The sequence below is a fragment of the Aulonocara stuartgranti genome, assembly GCF_965226115.1.
Source record: "Aulonocara stuartgranti genome assembly, chromosome: 15".
NCBI lineage: Eukaryota > Metazoa > Chordata > Actinopteri > Cichliformes > Cichlidae > Aulonocara > Aulonocara stuartgranti.
Genome location: NC_138951.1, coordinates 41957728 through 41977391, shown reverse-complemented (window position 1 = coordinate 41977391; position 19664 = coordinate 41957728). Strand labels below are relative to the sequence as shown.

General features: G+C 43.0%; 2 protein-coding genes across 20 annotated transcripts in view; one reads left to right on the top strand and one right to left on the bottom strand.

Annotated features, from left to right (window-relative positions):
* Positions 1-1670: 1670 nt before the first annotated feature.
* ddx10 (DEAD (Asp-Glu-Ala-Asp) box polypeptide 10) lies at positions 1671-8039 on the bottom strand. The gene is made up of 2 exons (XM_082506024.1): positions 6571-8039; positions 1671-3889 (listed from the first exon to the last, which is right to left on the bottom strand). Exons 1-2 carry the CDS (start codon positions 7918-7920, stop codon positions 2684-2686), a joined length of 2556 nt encoding a protein of 851 aa, XP_082362150.1. The 5' UTR covers positions 7921-8039; the 3' UTR covers positions 1671-2683.
* A 1940-nt stretch (positions 8040-9979) lies between these two features.
* Positions 9980-19664, top strand: part of szt2 (SZT2 subunit of KICSTOR complex) — a 112949-nt gene continuing 103264 nt past the window's right edge. For 7 of the 19 annotated variants that reach the window (XM_082506006.1, XM_082506005.1, XM_082506002.1 and 4 more), the window contains exons 1-6: positions 9984-10226; positions 12095-12220; positions 12440-12613; positions 14706-14876; positions 15159-15281; positions 18588-18750. In XM_082506006.1, the coding sequence (XP_082362132.1) occupies positions 10203-10226; positions 12095-12220; positions 12440-12613; positions 14706-14876; positions 15159-15281; positions 18588-18750 (781 nt within the window). In that variant the 5' untranslated portion in view covers positions 9984-10202. Of the gene's footprint in view, positions 10227-12094; positions 12221-12439; positions 12614-14705; positions 14877-15158; positions 15282-18587; positions 18751-19664 lie in introns of all 19 variants that reach the window. The other 12 variants (XM_082505999.1, XM_082505996.1, XM_082506000.1 and 9 more) reach the window with 4 other exon arrangements.

Genomic DNA, 19664 nt, shown 5'->3' with positions numbered 1-19664 from the left:
AGGCCGGGGTCTTTCTGTGTGGAGTTTGCATGTTCTCCCCGTGTTTGCGTGGGTTCCCTCCGGGTACTCCGGCTTCCTCCCACCGTCCAAAGACATGCAGCTTGTGGGGATAGGTTAATTGGATAATCCAAATTGCCACTAGGTGTGAGTGTGAATGGTTGTCTGTCCCTGTGTGTTGGCCCTGCGACAGACTGGCGACCTGTCCAGGGTGTACCCCGCCTCTCGCCCTATGACAGCTGGGATAGGCTCCAGCGCCCCCCGCGACCCTGAAAAAGGATAAGCGGAAGCGAATGGATGGATGGATGGACATTTATATTTATTATTGAAACTTGCACCAAGGGAGTGGCACTCCAATTTCATTGTACTCTGTACAATGACAATAAAGGCTATTCTATTCTATTCTGATGTCACTGGGTGAGAACATGGATTGTCATTTTCAAAGGTGATAGTTTCAGGTTAACAAAGAAATAAAATTAATCCACAAATTTGTTCAGAAACTTTTACACATACCAACCCTTCTGAAAGCAGCTGGCTTCCTTTTGTCCTCAGGTGTGTGTTTGGAAAGGCCCGAGACTGGGGGTAACAAGACCTTGATTATACTTCCCTAACCTTTCCCTTCGGTTTGCTCCAGGAGCTCCTTTTACTTTCACACATGGTAAGGAGAAGACAACTAGGTGAATATTGCTAATGTCTAAATTAACATCCACTCACAGTAAACTAAAAACATTTAGGTTTATAAGATAAATAAATATAAGTTGTTAACAGTTCTAAGGTTTTATTTCCAACACAGGCTGGCCCGTCCTCCTCTGTTTCTTCACCTTCAGCATAAACTGTCAGCTAAATATTACTCTGTAAACTCAGTAAAGGCTCCTTAAACAATAGTTTGTGCTGTTTCATTTAGCGTACAACATTAATCACTCAAACTGTTAAAATATAGGTTAAGCATCATAAATATAATTAAAATCACCCCCAGCTGCAACATTAAAGACTCAATAATTACGATTAAATATGACATGTATGATTCTCCATAATAGGTACATATGAGTTAAATACATTGTCAAGTGTTTAAACATGTAGAAATTCAGATGTTATTTTAGAGCAGTCAAACCAAATTATTGCATGTTGATAGAATAAAATAAAAGACGATTGCTTCATATTTGAATAAGAATCTGAAAGGATTTTTGAGTCTATTGCATGAATTGCTTTGTACGGGGAAATGTAGTGGAACAAAGCTAATTTGTTTTAAATCTACATTTGCACTTTTCCAATTAAGTCTCTTTTGTTCTTGCTCTGCATCACCCGGCCTCATTCTCAACACATAACAGCCCAAACACGTGCATAACCAAGGAGCTGCCGATCACTGAGATGAGCAGCTACTGGGTCACTTTAGCTCCACCTGCTGGACACATGTTGGACATGCAGGGTGTAGCGTCGCATCTGTGGAGCAAAATAAGTGGGAAATCTCAATGTAAATCAATCTGACTGTAATCCTGACATTCTTAATTTTTCACAGAAGTACATGTTTGTGAAAAACAGGCACACACCGAGAGAAGCACTTCAGCTGACTTTAGAGCAGGCTGATCCATCCAGGTCACTAGAATTCACTTGAAATTCCTGGAAATTTACCCCTAAAGTCCTTAAAGTTCAAACCAATGACAAGAAAACTTCAATGATTACAAATATTTTAATAGCATAACTCAATAATCAGACAAGTCAAAGTTGTGACTCTCAGACATGAAATTATATTCATGGATCAAGAAGAAGAAGAAGAAGAGGCCACGATTCCAGGGGTGAGCCAGGGAGCCACAGGGAACATCGGTGCATTAACTAAGCTGTTTAGTCCTTTTGGAGAAACACAGCTCCCCATGGATGCCAACCAGGCACCGCTTGTCCTCATCAGCAGCTCTGGCATCGTGGAGCTAACCTGTTCACATTTAACAGTGGACAGTGATTGAAAACGATCACCCCTCAGATACTAATGTGGGCATCAGAAAACAACTTCCTGTTTGGTTTTCAGTTGAAAAGTCACAGACTACCTTCCAGAAACGGTTTTATCCCACTATGAGTGCAATAACACAATGACCTAGTCTTAACCTCAGCAGCCTAATGGCCATTTTAGCCACTTGGGGAAAAGTAGAACAACAGTTTAAACATAATACATGTAAAATAAAGATGCACTCATTGTCCCTCTGCAGGACCTTCAGTAATGTTGCTGTCTCAAGCTTTGTTGAGACTGACCAACCCCGAGCTCGTGTTTAAAGTCTGAAAGTCTGCATTACAAACTGGAATTGACTGTTTTACAGAGAAAGTTACACATTAATGGCACACCGCCATCTTTCTTCTGTTTTGAACAGCTGGGTCACAACTTCTGCCTCAAAGTGAGCTTTTATTTTTTGCTAATGTGCTCTAACATGACTGACTGGTGCTTCACTCTAGGAGCATGTTTGGCTCGTCTCTTTGCTATGACTCTGTTCTTGTGTAAGCCAATCAGGACGGGGCAACATTTAGCAGTGTTTCTTTCACACCCAATGGGATCAGTCCTGATAACGTTTGATGGCAGTTTCTGATTGGAAGCCTCTGGACTGAACAGTCACCTGCACGTTTGCACTGCAGAGTAAAACACTGGTCAGATTGAGTACTCCTCATTAGAACTGACGGAACCGTTCTGTTCTCTTTGGGTCATCTACCTTCGCCCACCCAGCAACTGTAAGACTAACTCCTCATCCTCTGCCAAAGAGAGACCAGTGTCCAGAGCTGTGTGCTCATCATCTTCATCGCTCACTTTCCTCCTCTTTCCTGCTGTATGCTTCTCATCCTCCTCTTCGCTGTCCTCCTCCTCTTCCTCTTCACTGCTGTGCTGCCGTTTAGACGACCCCATTTCCATCTCGTCCTCCTCATCCTCTGACGACGAAGAAGACGACGAGTGCACTTTGTCGGGATCTGGCAGGGCACTGGGGTCAAACTCGTCTTCGCTGTCATTGGCCAGGTAGGCCACGACCTCGTCCTCCTCGTCCTGGTCCCGCTTGCTTGCCTCCTTCCTGGCAGCCCTCTCCTTCAGCCGCTTCTCTCGGTGTTTGGCTTTCACCTTGCGGCTGTACTCCTGCTTATCAAACTCTTGATCTTCCCGCTTCAGCCTCTCCCGAGCCTTTTCCACATTGATTCCCGAAACGTCCTCCTCTTCTTGCTCCCCCTCATCCTCAGCAGTCACTGCTTGCTGGACTGGTGGCCAAAGCTGCACAGCCTCACCTTCTTCATTGAAAGTCACTTTGGTGTTTACCTGAAACTTTCTCTTGAGGATCTTTTTAGCTTCTTTGTACTTTGTCTCTTTCTCAGTTTTCTTTTCTGGGTCATTTTCAGGATCCTCTGGACTCTGCTGATCCTCCGTCAGATTAAAGACATCCTTTCGTTTGACTGTCAGCAGGTCCAAGTCTCGTAGATCATCATCATCATCGTCATCAGCGTCACCTGCACTCGGGGTTAATGTCTTGGACGTATCCAAACCTCCTTCATCACCACCGTCCTCATCCTCACTGGACTCGTCTGACTCCGAGTTTTGCCGCTCCTCACGAGAAACCTCTCCTTTCAGCTGGGCCTTAAATCTCCTCAGCTCTTCTTCTTCCTCAGACTCCTCCTCCTGCACTTCTTTCTCTACTTTCTGTGCCTGAGCTTTACTTAGGAACCGAACCCTTGGGGCCACAGCGAGGCCGAGGGACAAAGCGTACTCGTGAAGCTTGATCTTAAAGGCATCAAACACCTCTTTGTTCTTCATGAGGTACACCGAGCGCAGGTAGGAAACAAAACACCTCTGGGCTCGCTCCTTCTGCTCCTTCTCCTGAGCGAGGAAGGCCTCCAGCTTCTGCTGCACGTTCTGCAGTTTGTCTGGGTTCACCTGGAAGTAGCCAAACAATTAAGTTAATCAGATCTTATGTAATGTTTTGTGACTACACTTAAATCTGCCTGTTTGAAACCACATATAACCACGTATATTAAATAAATGAACTATAATAAATATATTCTGAGGAGGTTTCTAAGACTAGTACAGCTCTGGGTGACGAGATGTGCGGACAAAGGTTTTTTTATTTTGCAATATTTGAAATATAAGTACCACATTAAGCTGTATCAGCAGTATTGGGTTTAGCATAATCATATTATATCTGCCTGTACTTGTTCCTAAATTTGAGTTGCTGTCACCACTGTGAGTCTTTTCCCCAACTTTTCTGTCAGATTTGTAGTGATACTTAAAGTTATTTGACGTGTGCACACCTCGTTAGGACGGCAGTTTGTGCAGATATTAACAGTGTTATACTAACGTGTAGTGCCTACACTACTAAGCTCTTCACCTCACTGTACAATACCTTGTGCAATACTTTTTGTAAATAGTCAACAGTGCAATAGACTCAATACTTGAAATGTGCAATTCACTTGTATTTTTATTTTTATTCCTATTTATTCTATTTATCCCCTTTGTATATTTTATTTATATTTGTCTCTGTATTTATATATATGTGTGTGTGTGTGTGTGTGTGTGTGTGTGTGTGTGTGTGTGTGTGTGTGTGTGTGTATATATATATATATATATATATATATATATATATATTAGGGGTGCAACGATATTCGTATCGATATTGAACCGTTCGATACAGTGCTTTCGGTTCGGTACGCATATGTATCGAACAATACAACATTTGTAATTTATTTTATCAATTTTCCTTCTGACGATGCTGTCTGTGTGGAGCACTCAGTGAATCTGTGTTCGACTACTCCGCCTAGGCTGCACTGTCGAGCGCAGATCCACTGAGCGCTCCACACAGACAGCATAGTCAGAAGGAAGAGCGCAGGGCAAGCTAGCGAGACAGAAGTTAAGCTCTCCTTGCAACAGGCAAATTGACCCTCATTCAGATCTGGCGTTTGGAATTATTTTGGTTTTCATGTGACGTATGACCCTGAAGGTAAGCGAGTCATGGACTAAAGTAAAACAGTATGTTGGATGTGCCACGCAATGCTCAATTACATGGGTGGGAGCTAGTGTGTTAGCGCAGTTAGCTCGTTAACGTGTTGGCCGTCCAGCCCCATGCACGGGGCGATCGGCGGTAGATCGGCGGTAGCTCGTTAACGGAGATTTGCCGTGTTGTGGCGTTAAGGTCATTTCAACGAGATTAACCTGAAAGCACTAGTGGGAACACAACGAATATGACTGCACATTTACACCGACATCATCCTAGTGCAAAGACAAAAACAACAAGCATGCTACTAACTTTAGCCGAGTCATTTAGACAGCTGTTAGCACATGATTCTCCTTATGCTGCTGAGAATATAGCCCAGAAGAAGCGTATAGTATAGCTTTTATTTTGGAAAGAGACATTTCTCTGTAATAAACTCTCTTTTCCAAAGATGAGTGATTCCTCAATCAGATACAGGGCTTGCAATATCGCTAGCCCGACGTCCTGGGGCTAGCGATTTTTTCAGTCGGGCTACCAAAAACTATCTCTGCCCTGCCCGTCGGGCTATTGTAGGAAAAATATATGTCAATGCTTCTGCATTCTTTCAGAAATGTAGCTGGGTAATTATGTCATTGGCATCGGTGAGCCACTGTCAATATGTGACATATTGAAATCGTGTTTGAATTTGGGCTTGTTTTTTTGCTTTCACTTTGCAATCGTGCGAACTGTGTATAGAGAGCGACAGCACTGATCTGTGAGTGATGATAATTTGTGCACCAATTCCTCTGACATCGTCTTATTAATCGTTAGCTTACTATGCAAACATGACAAGTGAAATCTCCCGCAGCTTAAACATGTGAGAGGTTGATCGCAGAGAATCGCTGAGCTTATGTGAGTGTGTGTGTAAAAGCATTTCAGTTCTGCTGAGCCAAATAAGACAGGTCAGGGTGAAGAAGTGACAGCCAAAGAAAAGCTTACCACAAAACGGAGAAGTTATGACAAATCAGACTATAAGGCAAAAAGAAAGTGCAGCTTTATGGTTTCATGGACAAAAGAATTTCTGTGGCTGCAATATGACGAGCTAAATAACCAGGGCTGCACATAAGTGGTCCGCAGGTGCGCATTCGCTGTCAAAATAAAAAACACGCACAAGGGTTAGGGTTAAATTTAAAAACTGTACTTTTGAGTTAAAATATATATTTATAATTTTAATAAATGACAAATTAAAAATGCATGAACATTTTTTTGTATCGAAAAAATATCGAACCGTGACACCAAAGTATCGAACCGAACCGAACCGTGAATTTTGTGTATCGTTGCACCCCTAATATCTATATATATATATATAACAATTCTGTAACTGTAACTTCGGTCGTTGCTGTGCTTTTTTTTGGAAGTCGAATTTCCCAGAGGAACCCACCCGAGGGATTAATAAAGTTCTATCTTATCTTATCTTATCTTAATTCCTGGGGAGTAATGCAAAGTACTGTACCGAGGGTTTGAAATATCTCCTTCTAAATGGAGTAAAAACATCAAACAGTTATTTTACTGTTTTACATAAACCTACTGAACAGTGTGTGTGTGTGTGTGTGTGTGTGTGTGTGTGTGTAATGGGTAGATGATGTCTCACTTGTATCTTGTTGATGGGAACTTTCTTCTCCTCCAGCTGCTTCACCATGCCTGTCTCCTCCGAGGGCAGCAGCAGCAGCAGGGCCTCTCCACCCTCCTTGTACCTGGCCGTCCGGCCCACCCTGTGGATGTATGTGTCGGCGTCCTCTGGACAGTCAAACTGCAGCACCCAGTGGACGGCAGGGAAGTCCAGGCCTCTGGCAGCTATGTCGGTGGCAAAAAGCACAGCGTTTTGCTTCTTGAGGAAGTCGTTGTACACCTCCACCCTCTTCATTTGCTGCTGTTTTCCATGCAGAGCCAGGATGGGCATGCCTGGCCGGAGACGGCAGAAAGCTCGGAACAGGTACTGCACCTCCTTGCAGCAGGCGAAGAAGACTATGATCTTCTTCTTTAGGTGGCTCCTAATGAATGAGTAGAGCATGTTGACCTTCTGGTGGAGCTCACACACGATGTAGTTCTGCTCCAGCGTGGCTGGCGTGCTGAACTTGGCTTTTTCGTGCACCCACACATACTCCGGATCTTTGAGACTGAGCCGGCCCAGGTCTTTGACTGATTTGGTTTGCGTGGCAGAAAACAGCAGAGTCTGCCGGGACTTGGGGAGATTCTCCACGATGGCATTGAGCGTATCTGCAAAGCCCATGTCCAGAATGCGGTCTGCCTCATCCAGGACCAGCATGTGGAGGTCGGACGCGTGGAAGGTGGCCGTTTCATCCATGTGCTGGAGGAGTCGGCCCGGGGTGCAGATGACAATGTTGGTACGGTGAATCCTCTCACACTCGCTTTTCAGGTCTTTTCCGCCGATGATGAGCCCTGCAGAAAACTCGTGGTTCCTGCCCACCTTGCGCAGGACTTCAAAGGTCTGGTAGGCGAGCTCTCGGGTGGGAGAGATGATGAGAGCACCGAGGCCGTCCATGGAGCTCCATTGCTGGCGGTAGAGACACTCCAGGACCGGTATGAGAAAGGCTAAAGTCTTACCGGAGCCAGTTTTAGCCGCACCGAGAACATCTTTCCCCTGCAGAGCGAAGCCGATGGTCTGCCGCTGGATCTCCGTAGGCTGCCGATACTGAGCCTCCTGCAGGCCCAGCAAGGTCTTCTTAGAAATGGGGAAGTCGGAGAACTTGACAACCTCCTTGAGGTTGATTTCTCCATACCTGCTCACCAGCTTATCGATGTACTCTCGTTCTACCTGCCACTCGGGCTTCTTCTTCTGCGCCCTCTCTTGCTTCACTCGTGCTTTGGTCCGGTTGTACTTTTTCTTCCATTTCTCGAAGTTTCTGACGGGGTCGACGCTCGCTTTCATCTTTTGGGGTTTCGGTTTTTTCCCAACAGGATTTGGGCCTTTTTTCTCCATGACTAAAGACGAGAATCGCAGCAAGATCGAGTCAAAAACACACACGCTGGACTCTAGATAAACAGCATGGAGAAGCCTGCTCGCCGTCGCGTGTTGAATGACGTAGTCATCCCGCGACTCAAATCTTTAACATGGGGAAGCTTTGCCCTGAACTTCATTTGACAGGCAGAACTGCAAAATATTTATTTATGTATTTAAATGTATTCACAGCGCTGTGTAAAGACAACGGGCGAATAACAAAGACAGAAGTGGGTGCAAAGGTCAGCATAATTCCGCAGTGTTGAATATTTTTACCGTCAAAGGTGGCAGCTGCCTTGGCCAGCTTCAACCTTCCTTCAGAAAACGTGTAAAAACAACAGTTGTGGTTGTCATTCTCACAGAGGACTCACGTATTCACATCCAAATTAAACCACGATGTTGAGTTGTGTAAATCTCATTTCGCTGCTTCTTTTGAATCTTCTTTCACTTTAGGGGTTTAGGAGGTGGAAACATACTTTCTCCTTATTATTTAACATCCTCGACACCAAATTCCTTCAGAATATAATTCAACTTTTTGGGTTAACATATATTTCAGTGATTTGACTGCTGCAAATCAGAATTCCCACTATATGTCTAAAAAAATCCCCTAACCTTCGCATTTGACCAGGTCCTCACCTTTCGCTATAGAAATATTGTTTGTAGCACAACACATGGAGTTTGCGTGTTTTCCACATATTTTCCTAGGTCCTCCCACAGATATGCGTGATTGACTCTATAGTCTTGAATGGTAGTATATCTCTATGTTTAAGACCCATGACAGTTGGCAGCCTTTCCAGGGTTTACCTTCTCTCTCACTCTATGATATCTTGTTACCCTTCAGCCCACCAGCTACCCTGAACTGGACAAGTGGAAGAAAGTGGATGGACAGAAAGATAGCCCAATTTAAAATCAAAATGTTTAATAAAGCAGGGTATGGTGTAGGGTAGGTCTGCCTTGGGACCGTAGTTGCTGTTGTATGGGTGTGCAGTGGTTCTTGGTGTCACAATTACATGAACTTATTATGTCAGTGTTTGTGTCACAGAAGTAGCATCAAAACTCTGAGTCTTCACAGCAGGACCTCACCTGAGTGCATCACAGTGACTCTGTGGTTTAGCCCTGTGGCAGACTGGCAACCTGTACAGGGTGTATTCTGCCACTTGCCCTGTGGGATCTGGGATAATGTTCAATGTTCACAGCTAGAGTGGAAAAAACAACTCAAAGAGTGCGAGAAGCAGAAAATATTGTCTTCAATCCATCATTTGTTTTCAACAGACATGATATACAACAGACCTAACGAGCACTAACAGTCTGCTTCTCTATTCACATTTCAAAAACTCCTTCATAAACTTTTTTGCGTATAAGTATCAACTGCTTTTTATTCAGCTTTCACAGCCATCTTATCCACCTCCAATTATTCATAAAGAGCATGCCACAGGCAAAATATGGCAGCAGTAACAGTTCCGCTATAATTTCTTTATTAAAATCATGAAAATCAATTCTGTGTCAGAGAAAATCTAAGAATGATGTTATTGCTGGAGATAGTCCTCGTTTATAAAGTTTGTAAAATGCCCCATTAGTGCTGTGCCATACTGCAGATTTTATTTGGTATCACTCTGATACCAAGCAGGGCCAGTATTGCTGATACCAGTACAGATAGTGGTACTTTGAACTTATAAAGGCAGCTCGTGTTGTGGAGAACAGTTTGTGAGCTTTTTATGTATTTTCAAACTTCTATGAAGACCTGCAATGTAAATGTGCCTGTCTTTAAAGGACTTTGTGTTTGTAGCCTGTAGCACATTTATAAGACAGAAGTCTTATAAATGTGCTACAGGCTACAAACAGCATAGACCTGAGAGTCAAAAAAACATCATATGTCACAGTGCATGTTTGATGTTTATTTTTTTAATTTCTAAAAAATAATTCATTTAACACATGTAAATATTTATATGTATAAATCTTATCACTCTTTCTAGTATTGATCCGATACCAACACCAGCATCGACACTATCGTTTCGACCCGGTCACCTGTAGGTCCCGCTACAGCCCAGCAGGTGGCGGTAAGACCGCAGAGTTTGGACGTCAACTGCGCGAAAACAAGAAGACGAAGAAGAACATGTCGACGCTGGTACCGCTCTACAAGCACCTGATCAGAAGAGAAGACAGATGATAAACAAGTACTAATACAGACCACTTTGCACAACACAGAGTGGATATCCGTCGGCCGAGCCTCGCCGACACCCTGCAGCTCTTATGCTAAACACGGCATGGCAGAGAGACCGGACAATGAGGTAACAGTCAGGGTAGCACTGGTTAGTAAAACATGCCACATTTTAACTTCGTGCTCTTAACACCCAGAAGTCGTTAAAGTCCCTTTTAAAGTGAAGCATGAATTTAAATAATCCACAACAGAGAGGCAGAGCTGTTACGTGACGTCTGCAGACGAGGAGAAACTTGTGATAGCTGCACAGCTACACGACTACAGGAAGCTAGCAGCAACTGACAAACTGGAAGTAAACACGAGTCACATTAGTCAGAAGGTTTAAGTTAATTTTGCTGAGTTTCTGGCCTGTTAGCAACTCGGCGATACGTGCCTGCAGATTACAGAGCCAAATAAAACTTTCCTTCAGCATTAAAATAGGCAAAAGGGTTAACGCTCCGCGTGTGTTCGTTAGGAAACAGCTAAAAACATTTAGCCCACATTATGTATTTACAATAAATACAAATGCAGTTTTATGAAGTGAAATTTTAACATGAAAGTCCAGTATCTCAAAATACCAGCTAGCTAAAAGATTGACTATTATATGTTATTTAAAGGCAAGCTGTACATTTGTACTGTTGGACTCTGCAGGAGGAAAGGTGGAGAAGAGCCTGCAGGCAGAGTGCAGCGGGTGGGGACGAGTGTCACGGGTGATTTTTGACAGATGGATAGCAGCAAGAGATAAAGGGAAGATTCCTAAGATGTTAGTTAGACCTGCTATTATGCACTGACAGAAAGACGTGAGGCCGACCTGGAGGTGGCAGAGCTGAAGATGCTACTGAAGATTTTTGTTGGGAGCGACCAGAATGGACACAGAATGGACACAGGGACAGCTCATGAGTGGTTTGGAGTAAAGTTAATGAGGCAGAGCTGAGATGGTGCAGAGGAGGGAGAGTGCATGTGGAAGGATGTTGAAGATGCAGCTGCCAGGCAGGAGGAAAACCAGAGATGATTCATTGACGTAGTGAAGGAGGATATGCAGAGGACTGGTGTGACTGAAGACGATGCTGTTGAATTATAATTACTTCTTATTTTATTTGTATATAAGTAATGTGGAAGCTACAGCTAATGTTGATCAATATACTGCTGAGTGTTGTAATCTATAACTATGTGTAATGATGCACAAATATGTAGGCTAACATTGTTATTCTTAGATATGGACCCTGCTGACTGCCAGTCAGCAAAAAAGCTCACACTTACTCTGGCCTATGTTTAGCTGTTACATCAGTTTAGCATTGGCAAAATGTTGAATTGTGGTGTAATAAAAAGCTGAAGCAGAACAAAAGAACATCAGCACAAAACGTGGTATCAGCCAGATGGTGTTTTAAACAAAGGTAATGATTTCAAACTTGGTGAAGCTTTTATTTGGATTATTTAAATGATAATACTAAAGATTTTACGGTACATTGAAGCACAACAAAACTGATGAAAATGATGCACAACAGCCAGCAAAGCAAATAGGAAAAATGACATATCAAATTAAATGCAAAATTAAAATATAGTTAAAAATGAGAGTCGGTGCTGTTCACAGAATCACACCTGTTAACAATTAAAGCTAAAACTGAAAAGGTGAGTTTTTAGTTTCGATTTGAAATCTGTTGCTCTGGAGTTTCTGCGCTGGGACCTCTGAAACATGGAGTGAAAGTTGTGACCCTACTGCTCTCCTGAACTGTGATATTGGTAAATACTTTCATATTACCTTTATAGCCACTCTTGCTAGTTTAAATAGAATAGATCACATAGATCTGTTCTACATGGACATGCTTATATTAGAAAATATGGTCTTTATTATTCCTGAATAATGCTGCCATCCAGTGGGGTTGGGCATCCTCAAACCCTCTCTCGCTCATACAGATGTGTGAACATCCCAGATTTATGATTGTGCATGTTGTTGTTAAGGTGGAGGAGGCTGACCACATCTACCTGCTCATGAAAGAGGACTACCGGATCTCTAGGAATGTGCGACTGGCGTGGTTTCTTAGTAAACTTAACCAAATCATCTGTCCGGCTTCAAAGCCTGAAGTGGTGAGTTTCCTCTCCTGTCCTCATGATGGCCCAGCAGCACCAAGATCAAGATTGGCACCCTTCTATTATTATCCTTGTATATGCCACCGATGATTAGATGGTGGCTGCACTGTGACAAATTAAAGGAAAAATGGAGAGCTATTTTAACATTGTAACTGCTGTTCTGATTGGTCTCTAAAAGCTACTGCAAATCATATTTCCTCCCACTTCCTGTTGTAGCTGCACTCTGAAAATGAACTGGACCTGCTTAGCATCTTACCTAAAGGATGGCAGCCAGATATCTCCCCAACTTCACACCCATGCATACTGATGCCTTCAACCCGGGCCACCTTCCTGGCCCGGAGGTACCGCTTCATCATCGAGCTGGACCTGAGTCCCTCCACAGGGATTGTGGTAAGTCTTAAATGCACTGTCTCCTGAATGAGTTCAAACAATATTAAAAAGTGCTTAGTGCAAGAATAGATGTAATATTTAAGTTTGTTATGATTATTTGCTGTGTAAATTATTCATAGTGGACAATCCATTTGTCTGCTTGTCTTATATCAAGTACATCACGTCTCTTTCTGGCTCCTGAGTGTCTCAGTGTGTTTCCATTTGTAGTCAAGAAGGCTTTTAATTTATTCAGACGCTGTTAGAAGAGCAAAAAAATTTAAATTTTGTGAATGAATTTTGCAAATGGTAAATATTTGATCACTTAAAGTGCTTTTTCTTACTCCAGCTGCCTCTTTATTTAACATTGGGGACAACCTGGGGTTCAGTATGTTGCTCAAGGATACTGCAGATGACCCGCTCTGCCTTCTGAGCTCACAATCATTTGCTGCTCTGACTCGCAGACGAAGCACCTCATTAAGATTTAGATTGTTCACTTTTAGTTGGTTGAATGTGAATCGTGCTCGAGCTGTTGCTCAGTGGGATGTTGCTACTCCGTACTGAAACCTCTCACAGAAAACTGGATGCATGGCCATCCATGCATGTGAAGCAGCACTGCATGGTGATCCAATGAACTCTTACCAAGTGCAATCACAAGGATAGAATTAAAGTCTGAAAGCACAGAACTGAGACTGTTGTTGTGCTGCTGAATGTGTTCCTCAGTCTTCACATTTGACCCTTTTTATATGAGACAGCACAGAGTATTCTGTAAATGCACACGCTGCACTGTTGAACCATATCGTTGCATAAGAGAAGGAGCTCATGCAGTTCAGAGGTTTCAGGTCCGCTTCTCTCAGCATGTCTGGTAACATATGGACAACGGATGGACTTATTTGCTTCTTTGTTAGCATGAAGCCCATATCTGGAAAACTGTTAAGCAGTTACCTACAGATAAGAGATATCCTTATATGGTGTAAAATAAGAACTTGTTTTTAAGTGCCTTAAACCTGCACGACTTCAAATTGGAACCTCGGGTTGCAAAAAGTATTAATTCCTTTAAATTACAACCTCAGTAAGAGATTTTTCATAAATTTATGTAGTTTATAAATTCACCTAATGTTAAAGGTCCCTATTCCCATGTTGACGTCCAACATAACAGTTTGTCAAATCAAAGTTGCAGACCTGTCTGCTGTGGTGAACCCTGCTGATTAAGAGCAGCTAGAAGAAGCTTTAGGGGCCGTGTGTGTTCTCTTTGGGGATTGTGGCTTCATCCAACAGTCCAAAGACATGTGTAGGGTTAAATTAAATGGGTTGAATGTAAGTGTGACTGGTGGTCTGTCTCTATATGTTAGTCCTGTGACAGACTGGCAACCTGTGCAGGGTCATGACAGCTAGGATAGCCTCCAACATCCACTACTCTCAGCTGGATAAGCAAGTGAGTAAGTAAGTAGATGGATGGATCTTCTAGAGTCAGAAAGCTGAATAAAGGAGGGTTTGCTTTAGTGTGGGCGTGGCTTGTGACTGAAGTTGTATGAGTGCCATGTTTCTTTGTTTCACAGTTACATCAGTGCTGTTTGTTACGTCAGCAGTTTGCTAAAGTAGTGCCAACACAGATGTTCCAGTCTTCACAGCACAATGTCATCTAACATGTGAGTGACATCACAGTGATGTCATCACAGTGATGTCACTCACATGTTGCCTTTAAAAAACAGTTAAGATAAGGCCTTCCTGCAAAGCCTCATCCTGAACTTCCACATCAGCCTGATGTTAATGTTAAAACTGTTATTCTCAGTGTGGTGAAAATCCATCAGACCGGCTCTTCAGTCTGCACAGCAGAGCTTCTGTGCACAGAGCACCACTGGTTGAGTCAGCTCCACTAGTAACAGACTTTAATTCAAGTTTAACGTTTTTTTGACGTAGACCTGGGCTCTCACAGTGGCTTCATTGATGCATGTAAAGAACATGTGTTCAGTTCAATATAAAACCTCTGCCTAAACTGGGCAGGTATGAATGTCATAGACTGAGGGAAACAGCTCACACTGAGCCCTGCCTCTGGTGCACAATATGCCAGATCATTTGGTGTCTCTGTGTTACACGTTGGTTTTGTGTCCTGCAGGATGACAGCACAGGCGAGATGATCTTTGATGAGGTCTTCCACGCCTTGTCCAGGTGTCTGGCTGGTCTGGTTCAACCATTCAGAGTCCCTGGAACAGATCGATTTTTCAAGCCTAAGATCTTCATCACCATCCTTGCATATTCCTCCATCATTGGCCTCCCTTCACATCAGGTAATGACTGTAATTTACTTTAGTCATAAAAATGAATGAAACAAATGTCTTCGAGAGTAACTTAACGCCAAGAAAAGCAGAGTTTCTCTCTCCAGCACGTGTTTATTGCCCAGCCCACATTGGTGTGGAGTGCTTCACGCTTACTTTAATCTCTGTCTTTACTATGTTTGACTACATTTCAGCCACCAAAGCACACGTTGGGTTAGTTTCTGTGGGAGATGTTAGGCTGCTGTAGATGTTTGTGCAGTTCTCTGACGGTCTTTAATCTTTTGTTCCCTGCAGGTTTTGGTCCAAGGATGCCAGCTTGATAAAACAGACCTGGATGAGTTCTTGCATCACATCTACCAGCAGCTCAGAGCGTTGGAGAGTAGCATCGCAGAAGTCCTGCATCAGCAGCACGAACAGGCAAGTGCACACTAGCAGAAATGACACTGTGCTAGCAAGAATGCTGTAACTATTAGAGAAACACTGCAAGTGTAAAAGCTCTCACCAGCACCCTGTAAAGCTCCACCGTGCCTTACAAGCAAAAATAAAACAACATCCTACTTTATCAGACTAGATTAGCATCGCTCTTCAGTTTGACCCCGAACATCCTCTCCACGATTGGCTTCCAACCACAAGCACCTGTTGTATCCATGGTTACCAAAAACAGCATGGGTGTGATACTTTAGCCAACTGCGGCAGGTTTGTTACGCCCATGGGATTCACTTGTGACTAGGGATGGGTATCGTTTAGGTTTTATCCGATACCGGTGCCAAATCGGTACTTTTGAAACGGTGCCGGTGCTTAAACGGTGCTTAAAGAATGGAGAACACAAAATTGGTCCAAAAACCTCTCATGTTCAGCTGTTTTTTTGTAAAAAGATAACAATGTTAGCCTTTTCTGCAGCTATGGGGCATATATGGTATCACTCTTGGCTGGAAGCAGTGCTTAATCAATGGAAAAAACAAACTTTGTCCAAAAACCTCTCATGTTTAGTAGGGCTGAACGATTATGGAAAATAATCTAATTGCGATTTTTTTGCCCCAATATTGCGATTGCGATGCGATATGCGATTATTTTTTAAGGTCTTTGTCTTCTGTATTATTAAACAAAGACAAGCAATACATCATATAGTATGGCCAATACTATATTACATTAATTTTAAACTGTTCTTTCCTGGAAGACAGACCTCTGTTATGATGACATGAGGTGATGCATGAATTGATGACTGACATTTTTATTTAACTTCTTCAATCACAACAGTATATTTGAACATACACAATAGTTTATTTTTAGCTTACAAACATCTGAGCATAAAGTGCTGACAAGGAACCCTGGTGTAAACATTAAAATGAAAGTCAGTACAATGTGCAGATTGCAGAAATATACATAAACAAAATCAGTGGCTTTACCACACTCAGTTTTTCGACATCTGTGAACTACTAGACAGTCATTCAATTAAAAAATAATATTAAATAAATAAAACTAATAAATAAAAAATACACACATCTTACTGATCTCTGCAGTCAGTAACATTACACATAAAGTGCAAACATAATAGCAATTGTATAAACACACACACAAACACGCCTTTAAAATTTAAAGGCGTGAAATTGGACGGTCTAGTTCTGATTAGCGTCACCGCTGTCTCGGTGGAGTTTAATAAACTCGGCCGTCTGCTTCTTGCTATCTAAAATATAACCAGACACTGGTGTAAATTCTCGACTGTCTCATACTTCTGTTTAATAAGTTTTCTGTTTGACGTTTAGTCAGCTGTGTGAAAACCAAGGAGGAACCCACCCGGGGGATTAATAAAGTTTTATTTTATCTAATCTAATAACTTTAATCTCAGCCAAACCGATTTACTCACGAACAAACAAAACACTGAAAAAAGCCCAACAATAACATTTTTAGGTTGTCTAAGTGACTTATATATTACGTTTAACCCGAGCAGCGAAACTCCGCGGTGATCTGAAAATGATGTGCCGGGAGTTGTGCCGTTCTCGGCCGCATCAGTAACCCTCGAGCTCCCGGCTAGCTGTCGAGCTGGTGGGTAGCAGACGCCTCTGAAAACGTCGAAGCACTTTTGCAAATATGCGATATCTTGATAAACCGAGCAGATATTTGATGTTTACACAGCTACTTTATCGCCTGAAAATATGTTAAAAGTTTTTTTTGTGACCCAGAAAGATTAGTATGAGTAATTTTAAAACTTAGTAGCGGCCGCCATTGCTGGAAACTGGAGTTTGGCTGGGCCGCGCTATGAATTCTGGGATATGGTAGTAATTTGGACAGCCTTCGGCGCGTCGGTGTGACGTAATCGGTCTACAAATGCGGCCTCAGGAGGATGCAGCCCATGAATTTGGACATGTCCAGAGTATAATCGCAGCCTTTGCGGTTAGAAAATTGCACTTGATCATGTCGCGATATTATCGCAAATGCGATATATCGTTCAGCCCTAATGTTCAGCTGTTTTCCTCTTTTTCTTTGGTCATTTTAGCCTTTTTGGCCAGGGTGAAGGGAGTATCTGCCATCAAACAAGAAGACAGCCGCATGTAGCTATGATGATGTTTGCTAGTTCACCTTACATGCATTAATGTAATAACGTGGTTAGCCTACTCAACGTAAATTACACACGAACAACATTAAGCTACTCACGCAGAGAAGAACGGCTGCTGCTGCATCATCATCCTCATCATTCCTGCTACACTGGCAGGGCTAGGGGCCAGGACTCTCCTCTTCGGGTTTTTGGGGGATGTTGCTAACTCCGGTCTGATAACTGGCACCACACCCGCAGTAGATGTGCTCGGTGTGAGGTCTCGCAGCAAGCTATCAAATACGGCGCATTTCTCGGCTTTTAACAAAACGCTATGCGTCGCCAGGTGTTTCATCAGATTCGAGGAGTTACCTCCTTTGACAGTATCACAGTATCAGCTTAAAGCACTTGTTGCTGCTGAGTTTGCATCTTTTGCTGTGAAGTACAGCCAGACTTTGACCGCTTCGCCTTGGACATTTTTAATCTGTAGCTCTGCTCTAAAAGAACGTACGTACCTGGACCCGCCTACTATCCTCGGAAACGTAAAATGATTGGCTAGAAGTGAAAAAAAAAGCACCGAAATAAAGCACCGAAATGTGCGCTGCTTTTCGGTCTGGTTACTACCGTTTATGTCAGAACCGGTGCCATCATGGCACCGGACACCGGTACCCATCCCTACTTGTGACCCCTGTTTGTAGCAGGTCATTGTTTTTAAGAAAAAGATCTTCTGTCAAAGATCTTTATTGAATGGTTCATTTTGGGAAGAAGGGCCAGACTTTAAACAGCTATGTCTGAGTCTTTTTGTGGGTCGACTGATTATGCAGGTCAGTAAAATATCGTCTCTCATCACACGGCTGATGATCCCAGGGGAGCGAGTAGCTGATATCCTGATATGTTAACAAACACACAATTCCCTGCTGACATTATTCACTGTTATTTGCTAGAAAACAAACAGGGGCAGACTTTGCACTGCATTCAGTGCGTCACCTTGTCCACCTATGAAAGCACATGTTGTAACTGCCCTCAGCAAAGTGAACTAAAAGCTCCTCCACCTGGGGGCAGCTTGTGAGTCTACATCAAAGCGTGTCACAGTTTAATGCTGCTTTATAAAGAATGAGTGTGGCATTAAATCCTGCCTTCTATGTTGTGCATTAAATGTGTCCTAACACATTTATATTTCCTTTGCTTCTTAGTGCGTGGAGCCGTCACAGAACTCAAGTGACCAGAGCAGCGGCTTGGACGAGCACCCCCACCGGACGCAAAGTGTTTCCCTGGTGTCAGCTGAAATGGGGCTGGTCAGCATGGTACGCCAGGGCATCCTGGCCCTTCAGCTGCTGCCTCCCAACTCCAGTGCAGGTTGGTGAAGTTACACTTCAAGTATCAGAGGTGTTATTTAGCAGTTTCTCTTTCGTTGTCGTGCCTTATTTAAAAAACGTCTCTTCTAAGAACAAATCTGTTTTTATGCAGATGATTTTGCACTTGACATCCACAGATCAAGAGAACTGTTTCCTCAGAGCCCAAAAGGTTGATTCTGTTCATCTGCACGTTTTCAGTGGGGGAGGAGTTTCGTCACTAATCTCAGCTGACTGCAGGTTTCAACCTTATAAACAGCACATTTCTGTGAAAAGGGAACGACCACCTCTGAAGCAGAGGGTGCATCTGTCTCCATCTTACATGCTGTGATTGCAGCCGTTCCCCACCTCTCTGTGAATGGGACTCATGGACATTGATCAGTGGTGATGAGGATTTGCATAATTATGATGAAGGTGACCTCCCAGCCCATTGTTCCTTCAGTGGGCTGGTTTCAGTCATTATGCAAATGTCCTGTTTATAAGATTGAAACCTGCAGTCAGCTGAGACTGAAGACGTGAAAACGCTGATGAAGAGTATCAGCCTTTTGGGATCTTCTTACCTGGATGATTGTTTCCTCAGAAATAACCGTTAACATCTGAAAGCACACAGTACTCCATCAGATATTACTGATGTTGTTTTCCTGCTGTATGGGTCAACTTATTGATCTGATGTGAACCACTGAAGTCACACATCTGGGACTTTGTCATGGCTTCCTTTATTCTGCAAGCCAAGAAACTGTTGTTTTTATTGAGTTTATGACATGATTGATGGAGGAAGAGTGCACACTCTCAGACAGGTTAAATCACTGATGCACTCAGTTTCTCTTCTGTAAAATGACAGGTGTACTTATGAGAGAAATAAAAATAGAGAGGTTGAAACTCTGCGTGCATTTGTTTTTTAACGTTAAGTTTCATTGA

Coding starts and splice junctions, on each gene's coding strand:
- ddx10 (XM_082506024.1), bottom strand. CDS start 7,920: ATGGAGAAAAAAGGCCCAAATCCTGTTGGGAAAAAACCGAAACCCCAA. Junction 3,890..6,570: donor TTCCCATCAACAAGATACAA/GTGAGACATCAT, acceptor GGCTACTTCCAG/GTGAACCCAGACAAACTGCA.